Here is a 24139-nt window from a genome sequence, read left to right as displayed (position 1 = left end):
ACAAAAAATATAAACCATAATAATAATAATAATAACAACAACAACAACAACAAAGAACTATATACCTTTCCAAAACAAGGGTTACATTGTGCTTTATGGGGTAGGTAAAAAAAACATAATCATGCATGTACATTCAATTATGGATTAATCAGCCCAGCAGAATATAAATTAATTTAAATGGTCTCCATCTTTAACAGCTGCAACATTAAAGTGAACACATTAATGGGTCAATCATTTGAATCCAATAATATAATAGATATTATTCTGAAATGGCTGGCTCCTTCTGCATAATGAGTACTACTACTTTTAGTATATTTTGATGCCAACCGTTTTTACTCTTACTATAGCAAACATTTTTAATGAAGGAATTTCACTAGGGTGTGGTTATATTCTGACTAAAGTAAAAGATGTCTTCTTCTGCTACTTAAAAATGTTCGCTGACAGTGTTTTACTAATATATGACATTTTTGTATTAATATTACTGCTGCATTTGTTGGTCACATTTTACGGCTCTTAATATTGCTGTGCTTATTTTAACTCATTATTATTGTTATTTAATATACAGCAATGCTTCTTCATATTCTATATAATTATCATATGATATGAGATATTTCTCAATACATAAAGGAGCATTTCTTTAAATTCAATTAATTTCAATTCATCAGACATTTTCCTTGTTGAATTGTATTTTATTATACAGAGAGGTTTTTGTTATTTAGCCATGATATAAATAGGGTGGACAAAACAAAAGAAACACCCTATAATTCAGTTAAGAGTGTCAATTAAATGAATGCCCGGCCACAAAAGCCAAACTTGTGAGGTATGTGTATGATATTTTTAATAGATTTAATAAACAAAATGTGATTCTGAGAATTTACATCTGTGTCTTCTGCTGCCAATCTAATAGTTTTATCAACAGCAAACAAAATACTCAGAGCAAATGCAAAGCAATGACAAGATTCTGCTTAAAAATGAAACTAATCCATTTGAATTAGTCATTCTCTAACCTGTAAATAAGTTTAAATCCTCATCAAAATGAATATGGTTAAAGCAGAACATCGGTAAATGCATCTGTATTTATCTAGTGGATCACCAAAGTCTTTAAGATACATAATCTCTGAGCCATCAATGTCTTTACTAAATTTTGCGCCTAACCACCCGGTAGATGTTGAGATATTGGGTCCGGTGGTGGCAATAGATGAAAAGTCTGGAATCACCCAAGTCAGTTGCATTTATCTTGTGGAAAACATGAATGCCAAAACAATTTGTCATTGCAATCCATCTCATATTTACACATATATACACAACCTGGACGGATATAAAACTGATATCGATCTTCTCATCGGACTCCGGGTTTGACAACGCGCTGAATTTCCAAAACTGTTGGACTGTTCTTTTAAACACACAGGAGGAAGTTCAGTTCATCAGCTTCCTTTACTGCAACTCCAAACTCAACATTGTTGAATGTAATGCCTTTGCATACGCTGTGGAGGATAAAAATGCTACCGTCAGTGTTTTCCATGTTTTCATGTATTGTCCTACTAAAACTCAGCGGGGGGAGGGGGCGGTGTCTGTGAGGCCGGTGTGCAGCACATACCTTTCGGATTGTTGTAGAACACACAGTTGTTAGCGCAGGTGTCGGGGTGGGAGTCCCAGAAAGATGATGCGCAGAAGCAGAGAGGAGGCGGCTCCGGCTTACCCTGAGACAGTCGCTCCTTCATCTGAGCTCTGAGAGCCTCAATGAACCTGTCGAGAGTTACAATCAGCCTATTCATCGGCTTTGCCGAGGCATTTACACTTATTTGAGCCATAGTTCACTGTACTGAACTTTATAATACGGGTAGATGAACTCAAGCATTCTGATTGGTTGAGAATGTACTGTACACCTGTTTACATTTACCTGAGCGTTCAATATCAGTGCGACCGTTAGTTGTCATTTCAAGCTTGACAGTTACCAAACATGCGATCTAGCCACAATAAAGGCCTCACTGATCCGACCACACGAGAGGGTCTAGTTAGAAAAGTCTGGTTCGATATCCAACTGCACTTTGGGCAACGAGGGAAGGAGGGTAACCACCAGCTAACCACAGGGTCATTCGCTGTTTTCGCTGATGAGAATGGACAGATGTATGCCAGCATGACATTCAATGAGGAGACAAAGAATCATAAAGATCCACAGGAGCGCAAGAAGGACAGTCGGCATGGCTACATGTATTCTCTTCCAGGAAACCCCCCCTGTCGCCTCCTTGGAAGAGTATTTGTCACACCTACCCCCCAACGCATCTGCACCCAAAGAAAAGCGCGGCCGCTTCGGATGACAGTAAATTAAATATGATTTTATCGAAAGTGTCCCATTGTCATTTTTGTTATTTTAATGGCAACTTTTAAAAAATGAGCAATGTGAATGAATGAGATGGTGCGAGATCTAGCAAGGCTAACAAACGTGACGTTCCCAAAGCTGTTTGTCTGTTGCATACCAACAGACAAACCTACAGGGACCATTTTCTCTAGGCTACTGAAATACGATACACAACATTTGGTGGCTACAACTATTTTGTGCTGAAAGGCAGCTTACTGTTTACTTACTATTTATAATGTCGCAGGCAACGGTATTATAAAAGCAATAAGGTATTCGAGGCAGTACTGTATCGTCCATAATGTACTGTTCAAGGGTGTTGTTAGGCCCGACGCGTAGCGGAGGGTCGGCAAAAATGTATTCATCTTCTCTGTGTCACAGTAATAACAGATTTTCAGCATTAAAAAAGACTAGTTTACCCCAAAACAAGATGAATTCATACTCAAGTGACATCACTTTATCAGACTTATCCAAGCTTCCTGTGGAGCACCAAAGGTTTTACACTACTTTTTTTCACAAATGCACTATTACTCCCCAAGACCTCTAAACCAACTTCCATGTGTAAAATGAGTAGAGTTTGCCTTTTAGTCTTCATTAATTACCTTGAAGCTACTTTCCCTTTCTCCTTTCTTTTCCTTCTCTGCAGCTGCACATCTCTCTCCTCCTCAAGTTTCAGACGCTCCAGAATCAGCAGCTCTCGCTCCTCCAGCTTCTGTCTGGCCTCCCCGAGCCGCCGAACTCTCTCCAACTTCCTCTCTTCCTCCAGACGAATCTGTTCTTTCTCAACTTTGATCCTTCAGTGGAGACGGGGCCAAATTAGAGGAGACTAAGGCGAAATAATCCCTTGTAATTTGTATTCATGACACTATTTTAGTTAGTCTAAACATTGAAAGAGTATTGAGGCATATTTGGGCAAAATAAAGGATATATTCGAAAAAGATTTCACCAGTGTTTTGCGTTATAAATTACTTCAAGCTGATGAAAAACATGCAACAGCTATCAAAAGGTAAAGATTGTTGGTACTTGTTGTTGATTTATTCTAATCACACCAATAGGAGGAAGTGATTCAAGAGAAACTACTGTGGCCTCGTCACCTTGCCGTCCTCTTCAGGTGTTTCCTGTTCTGTTTGTTCTCCTTCACTTGCTCTCTCTCGATTTTCATGTACAGACGACGGTGCATCAGGAACTGAGACTGACGCTGCAGAGAGAGAGAGAGAGAGAGAGAGAGAGAGAGAGAGAGAGAGAGAGAGAGAGAGAGAGAGAGAGAGAGAGAGAGAGAGAGAGAGAGAGATGCTATTTGTAACATTTGATCTGACAGTACAGGGCTTCCAACCCGTCAAGTCAAAGCTTCATGCACATGTCTGACGATGTCTACCTGTCTTTTCAGTTCCTCTTGGTCAGTCAGCGGCCACAGGGCCTGTGAGACTCTGGCTATGGACTTGAAAGCAGGAGGCTGTGATGTCTCAGAATCCCATCGCATAGGTCCATTCACCTGAAACAAACACACAGTCAAAATCTTCAAGCTCGGCACAAGTCTGGTGATATTCTATATTGCGGTTTATGATGGTAAAGATTAGGATTACCACGGCCGGGGTTTAGATCAGACACAATAAACCTGATCGCTCAAGCATTTACATTCTTATAAATCTGCGTCAAAGTTTGGGTGCAGATAAATTAATCCAGGCATCAACTGCATAGTTTATTGTTGTTGTTCCTTGTTAGTATCCTAGACATGTAGAGAACTACAAGGCCTTAGAGGGAAATGGAAGTTCTAGGAATATATAACCATCAACCTTGTTCACTGCCATCATGTCATCCGTCATGTGGTGAAGTGAAAGATCCCAACTTGTACCGTAAACTCTGGTATTATGGATCATGTCCCAGTTATGCTCTCGTAATTACATTCTGTCAGCTGTTTGGAGGCAGTATCAAGGTCATAACGTTTGAGCTATTTTGGTTTACGAGTTGATGAGAGCCACCTGAAAACAGTGTTTGCTACTTTTTAGGTGCTGCGCTGCTGGGCTGTCTCAAGGACTCATATTCCCCTGAACTGGGACACAACTACTCTTCATAACTCACATGACATCTGGTCTATCAGTGCTCTTAAGATCTGATGACAAATTATTTGGCCATACAAAATGCTGAGTTTGGCGATGAAAGAACTTTCAACTTTACAGATGTTCACTAACTTGAAGCTGGTCAGACTTCTCATCTGCTATAAAGTTACAAAGTGTTGATACAACTCAAAGTTTGAGGAACAAACTTGTCTTATGTCCAAATATCAAACTTGAAAATATCTATATCTCTTTGTTTTTTTTAGACTTTATTTGTTTACAATTTGGCAAATAGGTTCCAAGTCAGCTGTATTAGCTGTATGAATATTGTAAGTACTTTGAGAGCAATTAAAATCAAATTCCATGAATGTGCATACATACTATAAAGCTGATTCTGATAAGTAAGCAGAGGTACAGATAATTGGTAGAATACTTTTGATTGAGGAAAAACTCTCAGGAAACTATGATTACGAGGCCAAATCTGAAGTTGTGTTTGATTTCCAAACAGATTTAGGAATGCAAAACCGGAACCACTAAAAAGAACAAAAAAAACAAAAAGAAAGAGGGAGTTTTTCTGATCCAAACAGAATGCATACAGCATAAAGTCTGCTTGTGAAAATGTGCAACTGTTGCACTGTGGGTATTCATTAACCTTCTGCTGAACGAGGGGACATTCATGTTGACTAGTGAAGAGATGATCCTCATTCTTTTCTTCATCCTGAACATCATCCTCCTTCTGCTCTTCCACTTCCTGTTCTGGTTTTAGCACATGAGTTCCAGCTTTCTGTTGGGTGCAGAAGAAAATGTGTTTTATTAAACACTGGCTGTGCAAGAAAACACACACAAACAAGTATGTTTCTAAATAATGTATTTCTAAAAGAGGAAGAGGGGTGAGACACAGACACTCACATGTCTGGTTGGAGAGATGTTCCATTCGCCTCCGGGAAGGTCTGACGCCATTTCCCCATGCGGGACCATCCGACAGGCGGCCAGTCTGAGTCTGACCTGCCTCATGCCTCCTCTAGACTGGAAAACCATGGGAATAAATGATCCGGCAGATTAATCACGGTCACATTATTCAATCACTCACACAAGGAAACAATGCAATCATTCTGACCGCCAAAGAAAACACACCTTGCACAATGTACTGAACAAATGTGTACAGTGTGAAAGATTTTTTTAGGCCAATGCAAATACTGATATTCAAAGTTCAAAATACATAAAACAATGAAAAGTTTTAAAAAGGAGGGTTAGGGTTAGAAAAATGTGGTTGTTTTAGAACTGTGACCAAGATTGAAGCAGTGTGAGACATTTCACAGTTTAAGTATTCCCCAGTGCCCTCTGGTTGCCACAAAGGTAAAACCATAGAAATAGAATGAGTGTAGAACTGACGTTGAACTGTTTGGCGTATTAATTTGAAGAATTCTAAATCAAATGAAGATTGTCGTTAGTTGTTATAGTAAAAACACATCAGTTAGGCCGTAAAGTGTGTCACCTAATCCGGCAGCGGAAGACAGCCGGCACTCCATGCATACACTCAGTAGACGCAGGCATTGATACATTCACGCAAGTGGGTTTAGAGTGAATTTAGGGAAGTTGGCGCGCTACGGTCTTTGCAATGGCAATAATACACATAAAAAATGCCACTGCTCTGACCATCCTGCAATGTTGATTTTAACAGGAATGTCTGTTCTACTCTCATTCTATTTCCATGGGTAACACTTTAGTGTATATTATGATATTAATTTATGTGGGGAACACCAATTATTAAAATACAAATCAGTGACAGAAAGAAAAGTATTCAATTGATAAAGCCAAGTACCTGTTCAGTACAGTTTTCTGGAAAGTGCACACATCAAATCAGTAAACAAAACAGAGATTTCTTTCATACAACTTCTATAATTGAATAATATAATACCCTCTGACCTGGTGAGAGCTCCTCTCACTCACCCTCTGTTGTGCAGCACCTCCCGTAGACATTGGCCTCTCCCCAGCAGACACATGCTGGGTCAAGACCTGATGCTGCTGTTGTGGGGTTCTCCTGTCAGGTTTTACCTGGACATAAACACACTTTTACAATAAGCTCAATCAAGCTGGAACAACAGCAGTACGGGCAAACAGGGGGCTCAGTCATGCTTCATACTGTGGAGTGCCAAAACAATTAGTGGATTATTTGATTAGTAAGTCAGACAACAAAGCAATAATCAACAGTATTAATAACATGAGGCTTTTTCCCTTTTCTCTGTTTGTATCATTGTAGACTGAATGCCTTGAAGCTTTAAACAGTTGGTTGGATAAGGTAACACAGACAAATTATGTAAATAACTGTTATTCAATGTGGAAAATACTCAAACGTGTGTGAAAACACTCCCTGATCCCTTTTTTGATTTTTAGGAGTTCATACTACTTCACTACTACTTCATTACTACACTGTCAGTGACAAACACGGTATCTTTACCATTGAGTCCGGCTGGTGCTGCTGTCTCTTCTTGCTGACTTGTGCTTGTTGTGCCACACGATGGCGTACTTCATCTTGAAATCGTTGAAGACCCTCTTCAGTCTCCCTCCTTTTCTCTGACTGGATCTCCTCGGTTAGCAAAGCCAGAGCCTAAACCAAAACATGTTTGGATTATTTCAGGAAATATCCGAAATCTAAAGTCATGTGAACTTTCCATATCAGCCCATCAAATTGGAGCTGCAACATCAGTAGATAAATCAATTAATTCGACGACTAATTGATTATTGTTGAATCATTTAACTACTTATTTTAAAAAACAAAAGCCCCTAAATGTACCGGTTTCAGCTTCTTAAGTGATAATATTTGTTGATTCTCCCGTCTTCTTTAATAAACTTATTGGGGTCTGGAATGTTTGTCTGACAAAGTAAGCAAATGAATATGTGAAATTAGGCTTTTGATGATTGTGATGGACATTTATAAATATTTGTGAAAGTTTTGGGACCAAATAAAATAATCTATCAATAACAAAAAGAATAATTATCATTTGTATTTTCTGTTGTTGGAGTTTAATATTAGCAGATATCTGTATTGGTGTAACGTTACATGTTTGCACATTTAATCAAGTACTCAATTATGAGGTATTTGTAGTCTGATTGAGCATTTCCATCTCACACTCGATTTGAAGGAAATATTTGAAATATTGTACTTTTTACAGCACTAGATTAATTTATTTTCTATGGTTATCTTTCACTTGGTAAAGATTAGCAATAAAAAATATCAATCAACTAATTGGTTATGTTGTATTACTGTACATTTAGTTGCCCAGCAGTAACTTTATAACAAAGTATAGAGCAGTATATTGTATACAGTAATTCAAATGAATGAATGAACATTATTGCATCACTAACTACAAACCAGTGATAACATATCTGCTATGTGATGAGTGCTTATTAAGTATATTTTGATGCGGATACTTATGTACTTTTTACTTGAGTGCGATTGTGATGCAGGACCTTTACCTGTAACCACGTATGTTTACACTGTAGTACTGCTATTCTTACTCAAGTAAAACATTATAATACTTCTTCCAACCACTGGTGAACGATCATTGTATCACTAAGCGACTCACCCACGGGTGCTCCAAGTCTTGTCCGCCTTCCACCCAGGCTCCCACCGCCACCACCGCCGGGTTCCTCTCGGCAAGCACCTTGCTGGCACCTCTGGGTGCTTGGTGCTCCTTACTCCGGCTCATAGAGACTTTGCACCTGCAGCGTGTAGAAGTTACAAGGCGGCTGGCACTCATTGTTTACGTTAGCCTCGTTAGCCCGACGATAACCCGCCTCTTTGGATATCTTCTCCAGTTGGCGTAGTTTTCCGTTGACGTTATTTCCGTTGACGTGATGGGACCGCGGGTCTGTCGGCAGCACAACACGCATATATTTGAGCGGTCGAATAAATACAACATTAATGAACTTAACGTGTTTATGTGTTGACAGTACAATGCCAACCGGTTTGTTTGAGTTTCACTCACTTCGTCTTCTTTGAATTTCCGGCGTTGGAAAAAGAGCTGGCGCATTACTGCCCCCATCCGGACAGAAATATATCTACCTATTGCTATATGTAATGTATGTTAAGAATAAGTTACACCCCAGCTGAAACACTAAAGTGATTAAAGTAGCATCAATACGGCAATAATATAATCATAACAATTTAATATAATACACATTATTTAAAAATGGGATAGCATCCATATGAAGAACTTAATTAGTATGTGTGTACAAGCTGTGAAAACCAATTTCCTCTGACAGAGGACAACACATTATCTATTCATCTCTTACTTTTGGTACTTAAAGACTATTTTAATGGTAATGTTTTTGTACTTTTACTACAGTAAAATATTGAAAGCAGGGTTTTTACTTTGAGTATATCCACACAATTGCTACGTAAGTAAAAGCTTCCACCACTGCCAGCTCCTCATATACGCAGCAGGCAGAGTGAACAGTTGAGTTTAGACTCAGGGTATTTGTAAAAGGTCTCAGCAAAAATAAATATTTATTTTTATTCTCTCTCTATTTTCGGTAGTCTTTGTTATGTTTGGTCTTCAGTTTAGTCAGACCATCTGCATCTGCATATAAGTTGCACTGGGTTAGTTAAGGTTTTGACTTGAGAATACCTCTTTTTGTGCCGGAGCATTTGGACAACCAAACACAGTAGCGATGCAAACTTTTATATATATATATATATATATATATATATATATATATATATATATATATATATATATATATATATATATGTTAAAGGAGCCCAGTCCTATACCTGGGCTACAGAGGTGTTTTTCCCTTCGGGTATGTCTGGCTGACGCTCTATATGATGTGCCTCGATCAACAGTGTTCCTTTGTCCTCTTTTAGTGATCCACGACAAGTTGTATCGAGTAAGATGATTTATTGTCTTTCAATTAGGACATGGATAGGCTTCCTAGTTGCCTAACAATTACCCTTTCCCAACAGTACTGTCGAAGCGGTCAAAACCTTTTGCCCTTTTCGCCTTCAGAACTGCCTTAATTCTACGTGGCATTGATTCAACAAGGTGCTGAAAGCATTCTTTAGAAATGTTGATAGGATAGCATCTTGCAGATGATGGAGATTTGTGGGATGCACATCCAGGGCACGAAGCTCCCGTTCCACCACATCCCAAAGATGCTCTATTGGGTTGAGATCTGGTGACTGTGGGGGCCATTTTAGTACAGTGAACTCATTGTCATGTTCAAGAAACCAATTAGAAATGATTCGAGCTTTGTGACATGGTGCATTATCCTGCTGGAAGTAGCCATCAGAGGATGGCTACATGGTGGCCATAAAGGGATGGACATGGTCAGAAACAATGCTCAGGTAAGCCGTGGCATTTAAACTAGGGCTGCAACTAACGATTATTTTAATAATCGATTAATCGGTTGATTATTTTTCCGATTAATCGATGAATCGGATAAAAAAATGTTTTTATCAAAAAAGCGTTCATTTCCAACCCTTTATTCAAAAACAGAAGTGACAGTGCAAAACATCTTCAGAAAGTGCACAAACAGGTTGCTCCTTGAACATCCCTGAGCTGTTAATTAAAACAATAAAATGGACAAACACTAAAAACATACACATGTATGCTTCATATCTGCCAAATGTGAGCCCTTTTTACTGTAATTGATCCCTCCAGAGGCTGCATTTAGCATACCCTGCTTTATCAATATGTATGAAATACTGGGACAGAGGGAAGCTGTATTGCTCCATATAGAGCGTCCTCTTCCTTAAACTCTTTCATTCTGGGTCTCTTATGACCACGACGTCACGTTGTTGGCTAAGCCCAACTACGGGATTTGCTTCATTCTACTTTGAGTAAAAAAAAAAAATTTTTTAAAAAAACCTGCAGCCAGATCCGCCGGTGTGCCGGTTTAACGTTAACGAGTGACAGCGTGAACTGAACCAGACCGGGGGGTGACGGCATGTTTCATCACGTTACGGTTTTTTACAAGCAAGACTGAAATGTAACGGAACATAACGTAACTTTAACGACAATACACAACCAAACACGTTAGCTAACGCGATAGCAAGCTGGCTAGCTTCCATTAACAACAAGTTTGAGGAACATGAAGACGCTGATTGGCCAAGACTCGACTTGTCAAAGATCTTCTATTTTTGAGAACATCACGACCTCAGCTTTTGTCGTGTCTCACTCCAATCTCAGAAACGCTGGCCGGCCAGTTGCTCTGCTGCGCTTTTTTTTCTTCTCCGCGACTTATTGCCCGGCGTAATAATCGCGCGACACAACGAATCGATAATGAAATTCGTTGCCAACACTTTTGATAATCGATTTTATCGATTCGTTGTTGCAGCCCTAATTTACACGATGCCCAATTGGCACTAAGGGGCCTAAAGTGTGCCAAGAAAACATCCCCCACACCATTACTCCACCACCACCAGCCTGCACAGTGGTAACAAGGCATGATGGATCCACGTTCTCATTCTGTTTACGCCAAATTCTGACTCTACCATCTGAATGTCTCAACAGAAATCGAGACTCATCAGACCAGGCAACATTTTTCCAGTCTTCAAATGTCCAATTTTGGTGAGCTCTTGCAAACTGTAGCCTCTTTTTCCTATTTGTAGTGGAGATGAGTGGTACCCGGTGGGGTCTTCTGCTGTTGTAGCCCATCCGCCTCAAGGTTGTGCGTGTTGTGGCTTCACAAATGCTTTGCTGCATACCTCGGTTGTAACGAGTGGTTATTTCAGTCAAAGTTGCTCTTCTATCAGCTTGAATCAGTCGGCCGTTTCTCCTCTGACCTCTAGCATCAACAAGGCATTTTCGCCCACAGGACTGCCGCATACTGGATGTTTTTCCCTTTTCACACAATTCTTTGTAAACCCTAGAAATGGTTGTGCGTGAAAATCCCAGTAACTGAGCAGAACCATGCCATTTCTTTCCTATTCTGACATTCAGTTTGGAGTTCAGGAGATGTTCTTGACCGGGACCACACCCCTAAATGCATTGAAGCAACTGCCATGTGATTGGTTGATTAGATAATTGCATTAATGACACATTGAACAGGTGTTCCTAATAATCTTTTAGGTGAGTGTGTATGTATGTATATATATATATATATTTTGATACATCATTCTTTTTTAATTCAGAAATCAGTGGGATACAAACACGATGCAATGTGGATTTAAAGTCTTTAGTTTTACTTTATAGTTTTTTTTTTTTTTGCTGTGTTGAACCGTTTGTCTACTTGTTCATTAAATCAACTGACAAATTGATAACCTGTTATTTTCTGGATAAAAAAACATCTTCATAATGAAAAGAGGGGAGAGGTTTACAGAGATATTGCATGATGCAGGCACACTGTAGCTCCCTTTCAGAATACATTGGATTAATTTGCTAATCAGAAATTTGTCAGGATTATAATTCTCCTTTTTTTGGAAACTAATGGGACTCCTTATCTTGAGGGCAGGAGAACACAATTAATATAGTAACTCATTAAACTACAGACATTTACACAAAGACTTTCTTTACTTAATTTATTACAAAATGACAGTAAAACAGTAAAATAAAATAAACTTGCACTGCACAGAGTGCAACATAGCCATTTTTAGATGTAAAGATTACTCTGGATGTTGGTGGATCTGACAAACTTGCGTAGGACGTCTGTGGTTGGAGACGGGTCCAACTGTGGAGAGAAAGAGAAAGTGGGAGATCAAAATGTTAAAAAGGAGAACAGGGAAACACTGCAGATGCAGTTTAGTCATACTCAGATCTTTAATCGCCCCCTAGATGGAAATAGAAAAGCAGCTCACCTGTATCGACTTGCCGAGCTTGGTTAGTGCAGGTTTGAAGGTCTCCATGGTGACAGAGTCAGGGCCGGTGACGTCACTGTAACACTGATAAACAACCGTGGCGATGCAGTGGACCTCGCAGTGGTTCAGCACTGAAGAAACGGCCCAAAAGAAGGAGAATGAAACCATCAGAATTGCTAAAGACTCAACAGTTTGAGTCGATCTCCTGAAAGTGTTAACAGCTCTTCATCCTGACGATGTGTCTTTGTTTGGCGTTCAGCGTCTTTAAAAAAGGCAGTATTTCTCAAACTGTGGGGCGTGAACGTCTATTGGGGAGCAGAGGTATTACAGGTCTTGTTTCCTTTACTTTCAAGAACTTCATTGAGGACATTACATACATTACACACAAAAGCGAAATGCCTGTACTTTCGTGTAAATGTTCTCCGTGATATCGGCTTCTCTGCTGTTGCGTCTCAAAACAAAATACAGATCTACGCTCAACATTGAGCATGAATTGCCGTATCAAGCCTGAAACCCTGTTTTAAAAAGATTTGTAGTGGAAAGCAGGCTCATTGCAGCGACTAATACTGATGAAACTTGAAGGCTCACACATATCTGCATTAATCCTGTTTTGCACAGACTGCATGTTATTTTTGTTTAAAAAAGATATGCAGTGTAAAATTTAGTTGGGGTGGTGGACCATGAACATTTTTCTTCCTCCAAAGTGGGGCATGACAGAAAACGTTTGAGAACTACTGCTTTAAGGGCACGAGCACCAAAATGACCAAATCAGGATTAAAGACTATGTGAGCTCAGTTGAGTGAAGAGCAGCACTAATGGCGCAACATTTCATTCAGCTGGCAGATGCTTGGTCCAAAGCAACTTATTGTCCTCCCCCTCCCCCTCTCACATACACAAATCAGGAGAAATTTGTGATTACATTTCTCGCTCAAGGACATTTGAGGAAAGTCAAGAATCAAACTTGGCTAAAACTGGATTTATAGTTCACGCAAGGGATTAATGGGAGCTTTCCCAAATCATTTAGCTTTACACACTTTCATTTACATCCAGTTATCTTTACTACTGTGAAATTACAGTGTTTGGTTCATTAATTCATAGAGAGCGTTGATCACATGCGATCGATGTGCGTTACTGAAAAGGAGAAGACGACGACAGAGCTTCTTCAACTTGTTTCATGCGGTTTTATCATTAATCTCTTCATGCATCAGAAACTTGAAGGAGGAATCACAGCTTGTTACGTTTTCCAACATAAAACGACACACGTAACACAGCTCTTCAGGTCTCCACATGATGTCTGGGACTAGTCAAGTTGAAAAGGAGGCAATCATGCTCAAAATGAATGGAGGTGCAGAAATGTCACCTTTTGTATTTTTTTTTTAAATCTTGTTTCTTTTTCTGATTAAAACGTTTAACATTTAGCAAGTGGATCCTAACTCCACAATGTATCAACATAAACACATTTTCAGATTAAGTCCATCTGTCTGGACTATAATAAAGGCAAAATGGCCAAAAATAGTATTAAAGAAAGGTCGACTTGAAGCACAGAGTTTCAACAGAAGTGGACAGCTGATTTCTTTCTTCTCGCGAGAAGCACTGGCACGCAGTGCGTTCGAGCCAAAAATGCACGACAGCCTGTCATTTTCATATTAGATATTTATTGTTTAGGTTGTTTTAGATATATTTTTCAGAGGAGCAATTCTTGACATTAATGTGGGCTAAAAACCTGGCAGCCCCGGGAACAGCTGATATTACAGCAAGCTGACATGTCACTCAAGTTTTCACTTGATTTCTCCCTCTCAAAAATGTAATGCAGCACCATCAGCATTAGGTGGCGCTATGACAATGTGAACATATACTGTGCATCATTCTCTACGTGAAGAGTAGACCAGGTCATTTCAATTGCATGGAAATCCGATGCCGTTTTGATACATTTTGTTTAACCAGTAGGTGGCGCCAGTAGGTGGCGCTAGTAGGTTACTATGAATATATAAGTCTTACATTTAACCAATAAGGTGCCATGTGATTTACTGATCAGGCCGGTTGAAAGCAGGGTCGAGGATGACACACACATACACACACACACACACGCACATCATGTTTCTCTATGTGAAGTGGAGACCAGGTCATGTAAGTTACATGTAGTGATGTGTCCTTTTAGTGTCGAGGCTTCGATGCGCGTGTCGAGTAATCCAGGTAGATTTTGGTGAAGCGCGTAGCGAGGCTTGTGTCGATGACGTATGCAGTGACGTTCGAAGCCTTGCGAGCCGGTCGTACCACGTGACTGATTCAGAAAATGGTTTGTGGGTTTGCCGTGCGATTTGAAATATAAGGGGCAGCGAAACTCAATGGATCCCCCCCCTTCCTCTCTGTACCCAGCTTCATGTGTGCCTGTGAAAGGGTATTTTATAAAGCAGGCGAAATAGTCTTAAAAAGCCCAGCACAGTGGAAAAGATCTTATTCTTACTTTAACAAAATTGGACACATCAACATGAACTAGCGGAGCCGAGGCTCGAAACACCGATCCTCTGACTGAAAGTCGGATATTGTAACCACTGACCCACAGTCACATCACAACCCTCTCCCAAATGGTTTTCGAGTTTTGATTTTGACCCCGCCATTATATCATAAAGATAGACACAATATTAATTAAGTTAATAATTGATGTATTGGCATCATAAACATAATTTATTCAATTTAAAGCTTCACACACCAAAGCCATGGTGTCGTTATGATCACTCTGCCTGTTTTATTGACAATCTGAACATTGCTCATGTACTCAGGCCAGGACCAGCATCATGCATGTGGAGTATGAAGCATATTGCATCATGTATCTAGGAGTTACAACAGGGTTCTCTCATATAGCGATCAGCACAAAGTAGGTGTGTCTTTGGGTCCCCGTCACGTCAAGGCCGTTCAGTGAAAACGCGCACGGAGCACAAGCCATACTCCTGAGGGTCTTGAGAACATCTTAGAACAGAATTGAAGTTGATTGTATAACATTTGTAGGAGGAGTAGTATTTGGCAGAAATGCAAATATAGGCTAAAATGAGCAAAAACGGGACGAAAATGCCAAATTGGCCGAATTACTGTAGCGCCCCCTAGTGTTTAAATCGGACGACTGATTTATTGCAAGTTTGGGGATGCAATGTGCACATATACCCCAAGGTTGGAGTCGTTTGTCCAAATAGTTTTAATGTTATGAGTGTTTAAAAACAAGACACGCCCCTAAGAGGTTAATTGGTCGATATCTCCTCAACGCAATGAGATATCAAAGAAATGTCAATCCGGTATTGATGATCCAGCTTCAATGATGATAAGTACCATGTTTGGTATGAAAGGGACCAAGCGTTTAGGAATAAACTACAATAATGTGTTTTTCACTAAATTCAAAATGCCGGAACATTTTCATAGGCGGACTTTATGGGTCTGAGAGGCTTTTTTGTAGAGCAGGTGGAGCTGGACATGTGTGAATTTTTTTAAGTCAAAAAAACATTCTGGGCGAGGGGCGTCGCCGGTCCAACTTGTAGGGGGCGCTAGAGTCATTTTTGGGAACTTTTTTTTCCAGCTTTGACAGATGTCTATTTTCACCACGCCTGACAAGCGTTAAAAATTTGGTGAGTTTTCGAGTATGGCATGTACCACGAAAATGCGGCCAAAGGGGAAAAATAAAAAGATGGCGGAATAATAATAAGAATCCCGGCAATTTCAATAGGGTCCTACTCGGACTGACTAAGTCAGTCGCTCGGACCCTAATGACCAATTACTTGGCTATCGGCTTTTTCCCGCTCCAAAATATCTTGATTATAAATCATTGGTTGACTTCTACTCAAGAGGCTAAAGAAGACAAGTTGTGCAGATTTGAAGTGTATAGTATATATATATTTTTTTTATGCGTGTATATTTAAGGACAAGGACAAACCTGGCCTGTAGACCCTCAGTAATGCAAGTTTGAGATATGAGAATTAGAGACATTTTAGGTGTAAAACAATAGTAGTACCTGCAGCTGGAAGTCCAGTGAATATGTTGGGTTGCTCCAGTGACTGGCAGACAGGCTGGCCACGGAAAGCAGCGGTGTGGAGCGAGCGCAGGAAGGGAGCGGAGCTACTGCACAGATAGTCTGCTCTCTTGTACTCAGCCACAGAGCTGTCCGACAGCACGGTCACATTCAGCTGTCTGTGCTGCAGGCAGTCAAAGACCTACGAGAGAGAGAGAGAGAGACACACACACCATCAACCTCACACAACATCACCTGTATTGTATGTCGATCATCCCTGAAGCAAAATCGTATCAAATGGGGGCCTCTGACCTAATGTGTATCACTTCAGGAGCCCTTGACACAAAAAAGGTTGAGAGAAACTAGAGTGGATCACCCTAAAAAATACCTGCATGTTTGTGACTTTGTTCGTGAATCTGCTATCTGTTTGCAGGCTGAAGAGGGACAGCTGCCGCAAACGGTCTCTGCATAACAACATAATTTAATCACAGTGCCATCCAGATTATTTACATACCTTTTCCGTCCATTGAAAAAGTTGGTCTTCTGCAATGTGGCACGTCGCCTGGCATATCAAAACCTTCAGGGAAAAGAATGCAAGAGATGTGATGCAACATTGAACATACAAGTGTAACTTGAAAAGAGAAGGGTTTGATTATACGGATGGATGACAAGTTAGAGGAAAAAACAACAAGATATCTTTTTTTGTAACGGAACTAAAAGCTCAGATCCTAGAATCGCATTTTGCTCGACTAAAGACGATTTACCTTTCTATAATTTCCATCTATTAATTAACCAAATTGTCTCATCATTGCAGCTCTATACCATACGTACTCTAACGCCAACATTCCCCCTTAGTTTCCAACTGGGTTGCCTCTCTACCGTCCATTCTTAATGCAAGCAAAGTATCAGAAAAATAGTTAAAAGAACACACTTTCCAACCTAAAGATGCACTTAAATCATCATTAAATATTAAGGTTGTAACAGATATTGTATTACTCAGCGATCTATCAATTGATGGCCGATTGTTACGGTTTCTGCCGTCCACAGCTAGTTTAAGTGTATGAAAATCTTCTCCTCCAGCTCATTAAATTCCTGCAGCCGTCTGAAGGCTGCCGTTGTGTGATAAATCTGATACTTCACACACGGCCGTTTATCTTGATTAAAATCACGTGCAAACAACACCCGGCTGATAGAAAATGGAGGTCGACCAATAGTGGATTTTTAAAGGTCGATATAATAACGCTAGTTTGGAGGAGGAAAAATCAGATAGCTGACTAATTGGCTGATACCCATCAACCTGCCGGAAAGGTTTAGCCCAAATTTTCTAACCCTATTATTATTACTAGATTATGATATTATCAGGATGTAATTGCATGCACATATGAGCGGTGGCGGCTGAAAGTCCTTTTCTCCAATTTATGAATGGTTTTTGGGAACATGTGTTATAAATATGCAATAAATTAAACAAATATTGAATAGAAGCTAAGCAACTCATTAAATTAAATGATTATTATTGAGTTACAACGCTCAAGGGCTTTTTCTGTGGGATAAATCAAACAGCAAACACACACAGCTTTGCTCAGTGTGTCACTCACAGATGGGTTGTTCTTGCGTCTGTAGAAAACACATGCCGACTCCTCGCTTGTTATCCCAGTTACAGCCCGGCTCCTCTCGTTCCACACGGTTGCATGTCCCACTGCGTCCCAGTTTTCAGAGGTGAGAACGTACACTGACAAAAACCCTGTGAAGAGAGATCCTCTCAGTATTCAACAACAGCTCACATGTGACAGGATTCTTTTCTTTTCACACACAATGAAGTGTGTGTGTGTATATATATATATATATATTTTGACAATCAATCATTTATGTCATCTTCTTTGGCAAGGGGGATGTAATACGTCACAGAGCGGGTGGGCTATATTAACAGGTACTAAACTAATTAACTTGATCGTTTTAACTACAGAATCATGGAAACACATTGATTTGATTTATTGATAGATCATCTTGAGCTTCAGCAAAATTTGATGGACATTTTTTAAGACATTCCCAACATTTTATAAACAAAACAATCACTGGATTAATTGAGAAAATTAATCAGCGGATTAATCGGTAATGATCGACCTTCTGTCATTAATGGCTGGCCACGTTACATTTATATCGTTCTGGTTTACTGTAAGTAGCTTTCTTTCATATTAATAGCACCTGTAGGTTTAAAAAAGGTGTGCTGATTTGGAGAGAATATTATGTTTAATATATTGTGTTTATTACCAATCAAAGTATTTGCTCGTTACTTAGTTTATATCTTTAAATCTTTTAAAGAAGATGTAAAAACATTCCTGTGAATCTGTGTTATTGCAGAGCTAACGTCACTGGACTCTTCTATGTTCTAATTTCCTCTCAGGGAACATTAAAGTTTCATTTGATCAGTAATAATATTGGGTGTTCTGTTAGACATACTCATTACAGGTAATGTAGCATTCAGCTGCTGGCAGCCACTTACTGGCAGCGTTGTGTCCCACAGCGAGGATGAAATCTGAGCACTGCAACTTGTTTCCGGACTTCAGCGACTCAGCGACTTCAGGGCTCCAGTGCAGATGAACCTCCCTTATGAATACGTGACACGGGTTAGATAGGGATGAACAGATGTGGAAAACTAAATATTTAAATACTTTTTTATTAGATTCCTTCTGGCTTGCAGATACCTGCATATAACTAATGTAGCTTCCTTACATCAAGAACGTCCACGTCGGTCTCCCAGCAGATTGCAACCAACATTTAAATTTGTTCTCACGTTTTCCTTATATTTCATTATTAATGTAGTATGTATATACACAATACTATATTATTAAACCTCTTTCAGCCACAAAACATTAGCTCAAGTACTTTATTTTCAGTAAATATTGCGCTCGCGCACACCTACACACCAAGTCAGCAATAGGCGAGCGGTAATTCAACGCAACTTTCTTAATATTTTTATCAAATGCTATGATGAGGGCCTTAAGGTGAAACTGAAACCTGTGAGGAAGAACAATCTGTGTTGAGTTAAATTTGTGGTGCATTGTGTTTGTCAGAGAGCTGTTGTATCAATGTGTTATCATTTTGGAGGCTGTTGTGTGTGGTGCTGTTGAACTACATGGCACAGAGAGGTGTTTCTGTTATTTAGGCTTCTCTCCCTGATATAAATGGGTGGACAGAATAATGGAAAAGCCTGTCAGTATAAAACTAATGCAGTTCAACAGCACCAAAAACCACAGCCTACAAAACGATCATGATGTTTAATCAAGAGCTCTCTACAACAGTTTCAACTAAACCTAAACAAATAGGATTTACTGCAAGACTGTTGTATTAGGCTACATTGGTTTTGGCTTGGTGGACCACTACCTTTTGTACCACTATTACCCCCACCATGACATTACTTACTGAAATGGCATGTGTCATGTTAGCTAGCTTGAGCTTCCGTGTGATGCTCACTTAGTTAACTAACTTGACTAATCTAATATCTCCATGTTTTCCTGACTCCATGCTAGCTGGTTAATTATCTAACCGTTACCTCTTTTCATCCAGTTCTCTGCGGATTTCTTCGTCTTCTTCGTTTTCGTCGAGCTCCTCGTCGTCTTCTTCTTCCACGGCCCGAGAATATACCGACAAAACTTCACCGAAAAACGTCGCCATGATCACTTCGTTTACCGGAGGGAAAGCGAAAGCTTAGCTAGCGGCTCGGAACCCATGCAGCCATGGCGCACATCCACTACTTCCGCTACTTCAGCACCCCTTCACAATAAAAGCTTCACATTTTGTGTCCTTCAGAATAAAAACAATACAAATTGTGGAAATATTAAATATATGTACAATATATATGCATAATAAGTCCAGTTATGCAACTGGAAAATCCTGATCGAAATAGAATATACGTACACATAAATGTGTGTAAATATCCTCCAGTAATTACAATAAATAGCCAATAAGGACATTTGTAAACAGTAAGACAATATGTTTGCAATGTTACAGACTGCCAAGGATAATGTATTGATTAATGTAACAGGTCATTTTATACATGAGGAAGGTGGATGTGACATTTTACTTTGTGACAAATTATGCTCACAAATTCTAACAAATGTGATTTGACTAAATATTTCAAATGCACAGAAATACCTTCAGTTGAGCCGTTTAAACAAACTCTGCACATGCACACAAAGACATGCAACACCCGCTGCTTTCCACAATCCCTGTGGGAAGCTCAAAGCCCCGGGCTGCATGCATGAGTACTGCCTGTCCGATGTATTTCAGCCTGAGCTGCTCACTTAAATCAATTTATCATTTAAGGCCTGTGTCTCTCCAGTGGAGTTACATGCTGAGTGGTTATACAATGCATATAGGGGCTTGAATATGACATACAATTAGTGCAGGAGTGCCTGGTGTGCTATTTTTGGCCTTTGTGTCAATTAGGGGTAAACTTGACACACCACATGACTCCACCAGCTTCTTAGGGGTAATACATAATTAATATGAGTGGAGGAATGCAGGAAAACATAATTCTTAAAGGATGCCGTCAGATCATTCAGTCGTAGATCTGCAGGATAGAAACATAAGACAACTCATGTTAGGGCAAATCGGCCTCAAATTGACTGCAGAACATCCATCCTTTCCATTGTTGTATAATTTATTTCACTATGGCTCGTAGATGAGGAGACAAACAGAGATGTGATGGCATCAGCACGGCCATGAAAATACTTCATTGTCACCAGAAAAAAAATGGCCGGTGTTGGAAAGACAAATTGGATTGCAGGGCAAAGCCTGGAGTAGAATAGAAAGTAAGCTCTATTACCAGTGCAATACAATAGTGTAGCAAGGAACCATAAGGTTTCCTGTCACGACATGGAGCAACATGCTAGAAGGAAGCTTCAGGCTGCTGTTAATATAATTGATAGTGGAGGAAGAGATAGAGCAAGAGTGGGAGACATATTCTGTAACTTAACAAACACTAAAGCCTCCAAGCTCAAGACAACAAGAGAAGAATGTCAACAACAGGACAAACAGGAAATGTCACAACATCATTGACTATTAAAATAGGGAAGAGGACAGTCAGAGGACGAAACCATCCCGAATGAGTCTGTCTTAACAGATCATGAGGATGGTGATAGTCGCTGGCTCCATCTGTCAGTCTGTCCTACACTTGGGTAAAGAGCACCAGATCCCTCCTACTGGCCAGACTGCCATGCTGGTTGGCATCGACAAGCAGACAATGAGATGGAAAGGGACTTAATTACAAAAGGCACCCTCCTCCCTGTCCCCGCCCCCGCCCCCTGCACAAATGAAGTAATTTAAGGGCATAAGTTTTCCCATACATGGAAATTGTCTTTGTGAATAGTCTAAAATGTCAAAAAAAGTTATAATTATATATCAAAAGTCCCTCCCTTTTCTACAGATAATGGCAGGTGTCCTGGAGAGAGAAAACAAGTTTACACTAATGAATACATTCATGTTCCTAAATTAAAAAAATTGCATGCACAAAATACTGATTTATTGTTTGGATGATTGTCTGCAATCTGCCATCTCTCCAGGTCCTTGGGGTATGCAGAAAAGATTGTGGAGAAGAAGATTGGCTTGAAAAGGAGCTTACAATCGAAATATCAGAACAGACAAAGCAGTCGAGCAATAATACCAACAATATAGGGAAGAGGGAAAAGATGCACGTCCCTGACATGGTCCCGAGAGGAGGATTCCTAATTATACTGGTGACCTCCGTGACATTTCCACCAGTGCCGTCATGTCCTCAAAACAAGACATATACTAACTAGCAGATTAGCATGATATTTACTGAGCAAAGCCATTCTCCCTCATTGATGACCTTTTCATATTTAGACCAGCTCTGTTGTGCCATGTAGAGGGCAACGTTTCTATATTGTCTTGGGGAATATAACTTTTCTAAACCTCCACTGATGCAAGAAAACCGGAGAGGTCGTTAAGAAAAATGCTGCATGAGACCTTTGAGCGTTCATCATTCCACCATTTATTTCCATATCCGTCGTTGTCACAAAGAAATGGAGTTTTTCACACACACACTCATATACCGATGCACCCACCTACTCACCCTCATGCTCACTCGTAGGGGTAATTCAAAGTGTTCACTCCAGCTGAGCTGCATGTTTGTGGATTGTGGGAGGAAAGTGAAAGCGCCTGGAGGATTTCCCACGCAGACACACAGAGAGAACATGCAAACCCCACACACGGAGAGGATCAGTTGCTTAGGAACAGAATTGTTCATCAACTGAGGGTGTGATCACTTCTGAGCAAAGTGTGGGTTTAATCATGTGAACTTGTGTGTAAATGCTAGCAAGGCTCTGATGATGCTTGGAGTGCCTGAAGGTGGGTGGAAAAGGTGAGCGGCTGCTGCTGCTGATCTGCCATCCACCAGCTGAAGAAAATATCGATATCACGACGCCAGTGAACAAACTGTGGACGATGTTTAAAGAAATGATACATATATACTGTATAAACAAGGATTTTTTTTCAGGAGCAAACAGTGTGGAAATAAACCCTGTAGTGGTCTTCTGTTTATAAATCTAATATTTAATTGCAGATTTGTTGACGTGTTTTTTTTAGATGTTTTCAATGAAAATACGGTTGCTAATCAGGTCAATCCAGGGTGATATTGAAAATATTGGCAATAATGATTCAACAAGGAGATACTTAAGCTCAATGACAAAAACATTCAAATGCAGCTTACGTGTTAAAGCCTCAGTAATAACATACTAACAATATGTTTTATACAGTGGTGGAACTATATGTACTCATGCTCTGTAGGCCACTTAAGTACAATTCTGAGGTACTGTAGGCTATTTACTTTTCCATTTATTCCATAGTATTTCCATTTTCTGATATAGGGGAATGTATACTCATTCAACGTTTTAGTTGATTTGCATATTCAGATAAAAAACACAAAATATAAAATGAACTAAATTATTATGTGTTATTACCGGTTAAACTACCTGGTATTATATAAATTAATTAAAATGAGTAAGTAATGAGCATATTATTGCATCAATAAATATAACCCAGTAATACAATTTACACTATTCTAATATGGCACATACAGTAGAATGTATGAGATGAATGAGTACTTTTACTGCGATATGTTAACGTGTAACAGAAATAGTGACATCAAGAACTTAAAGGACAGGTTCACATTGTTTTCAAGTGTATGTTGAAAGAGTTATTAATGGCTGTTTCATTTCTCCTGTCTATGCTGGCTGTGACAAGACTCCTTAGAACGATTCCAATGCTAGACATGCTTCAAGTAGAACTAAAACATGTATATATTCAATCTCTACGGATGTTCTGGTCACGTTGTGGCTAATGCAACGGCCAAGGTTCAATTCACGTCATTTCTCTCACTCTCTTTCTCTCTGCCTCTGCTATCACCATGAAATACAGCCATTTACAAGCGGAACAAAGTAGGGAGGCTGTATGTCTTCATTTAGAATGAACAAATGTAAAATCTTCATATTATAAATCCACACACTTTATCACACGCTAGCGCTCAGTGACAGGGTCATCATTAAGAAAAAAAAGAAAAATCAGTTTGTGGAGAGACATTTCCTCTCTCCGTGCCTCATTCTTTCTTTCCTGAAGTCATTTCAGTTGGGCACAAAAGGAAAGTTGGCCTCTGTGTGTGTGTGTGTGTGTGTGTGTGTGTGTGTGTGTGTGTGTGTGTGTGTGTGTGTGTGTGTGTGTGTGTGTGTGTGTGTGTGTGTGTGTGTGTGTGTGTGTGTGTGTGCATGCATGATAAAACTGGATTTTGTGCAGTTCATTAGAAATTCTGCTGACAAGAGACTTGTAGTGACAGCAATGGTGTGTGCGTGGAGGGAATATCAAGAGGATTGCTGCTGTCTGGAGATGGCCTGCAGCTTTAAAGATATCAGTTCCCTCATATG

The 24139-nt window shown here is 39.8% G+C and overlaps 2 protein-coding genes across 2 annotated transcripts; both read right to left on the bottom strand.

Annotated features, from left to right (window-relative positions):
• Positions 1-682: 682 nt before the first annotated feature.
• On the bottom strand, positions 683-5473 carry ccdc15 (coiled-coil domain containing 15). Its single transcript, XM_079213994.1, has 7 exons — positions 5320-5473; positions 5063-5194; positions 3732-3848; positions 3451-3554; positions 2959-3150; positions 1598-1746; positions 683-1484 (listed from the first exon to the last, which is right to left on the bottom strand). The coding sequence occupies exons 1-7, from the start codon at positions 5446-5448 to the stop codon at positions 1435-1437; spliced, it is 873 nt and encodes a 290-aa protein (XP_079070120.1). The 5' UTR covers positions 5449-5473; the 3' UTR covers positions 683-1434.
• Positions 5474-11936: 6463 nt separating this feature from the next.
• psmg1 (proteasome (prosome, macropain) assembly chaperone 1) lies at positions 11937-19920 on the bottom strand. The gene is made up of 7 exons (XM_079237676.1): positions 19756-19920; positions 18706-18809; positions 17801-17946; positions 16720-16782; positions 16209-16407; positions 12212-12342; positions 11937-12084 (listed from the first exon to the last, which is right to left on the bottom strand). Exons 1-7 carry the CDS (start codon positions 19875-19877, stop codon positions 12007-12009), a joined length of 843 nt encoding a protein of 280 aa, XP_079093802.1. The 5' UTR covers positions 19878-19920; the 3' UTR covers positions 11937-12006.
• Positions 19921-24139: the final 4219 nt, after the last annotated feature.

The sequence above is a fragment of the Taurulus bubalis genome, assembly GCF_910589615.1.
Source record: "Taurulus bubalis genome assembly, chromosome: 2".
NCBI classification, from domain to species: domain Eukaryota; kingdom Metazoa; phylum Chordata; class Actinopteri; order Perciformes; family Cottidae; genus Taurulus; species Taurulus bubalis.
Note: the sequence above shows the minus strand (reverse complement) of the source record. Positions and strands in the feature narration are given on the sequence as shown.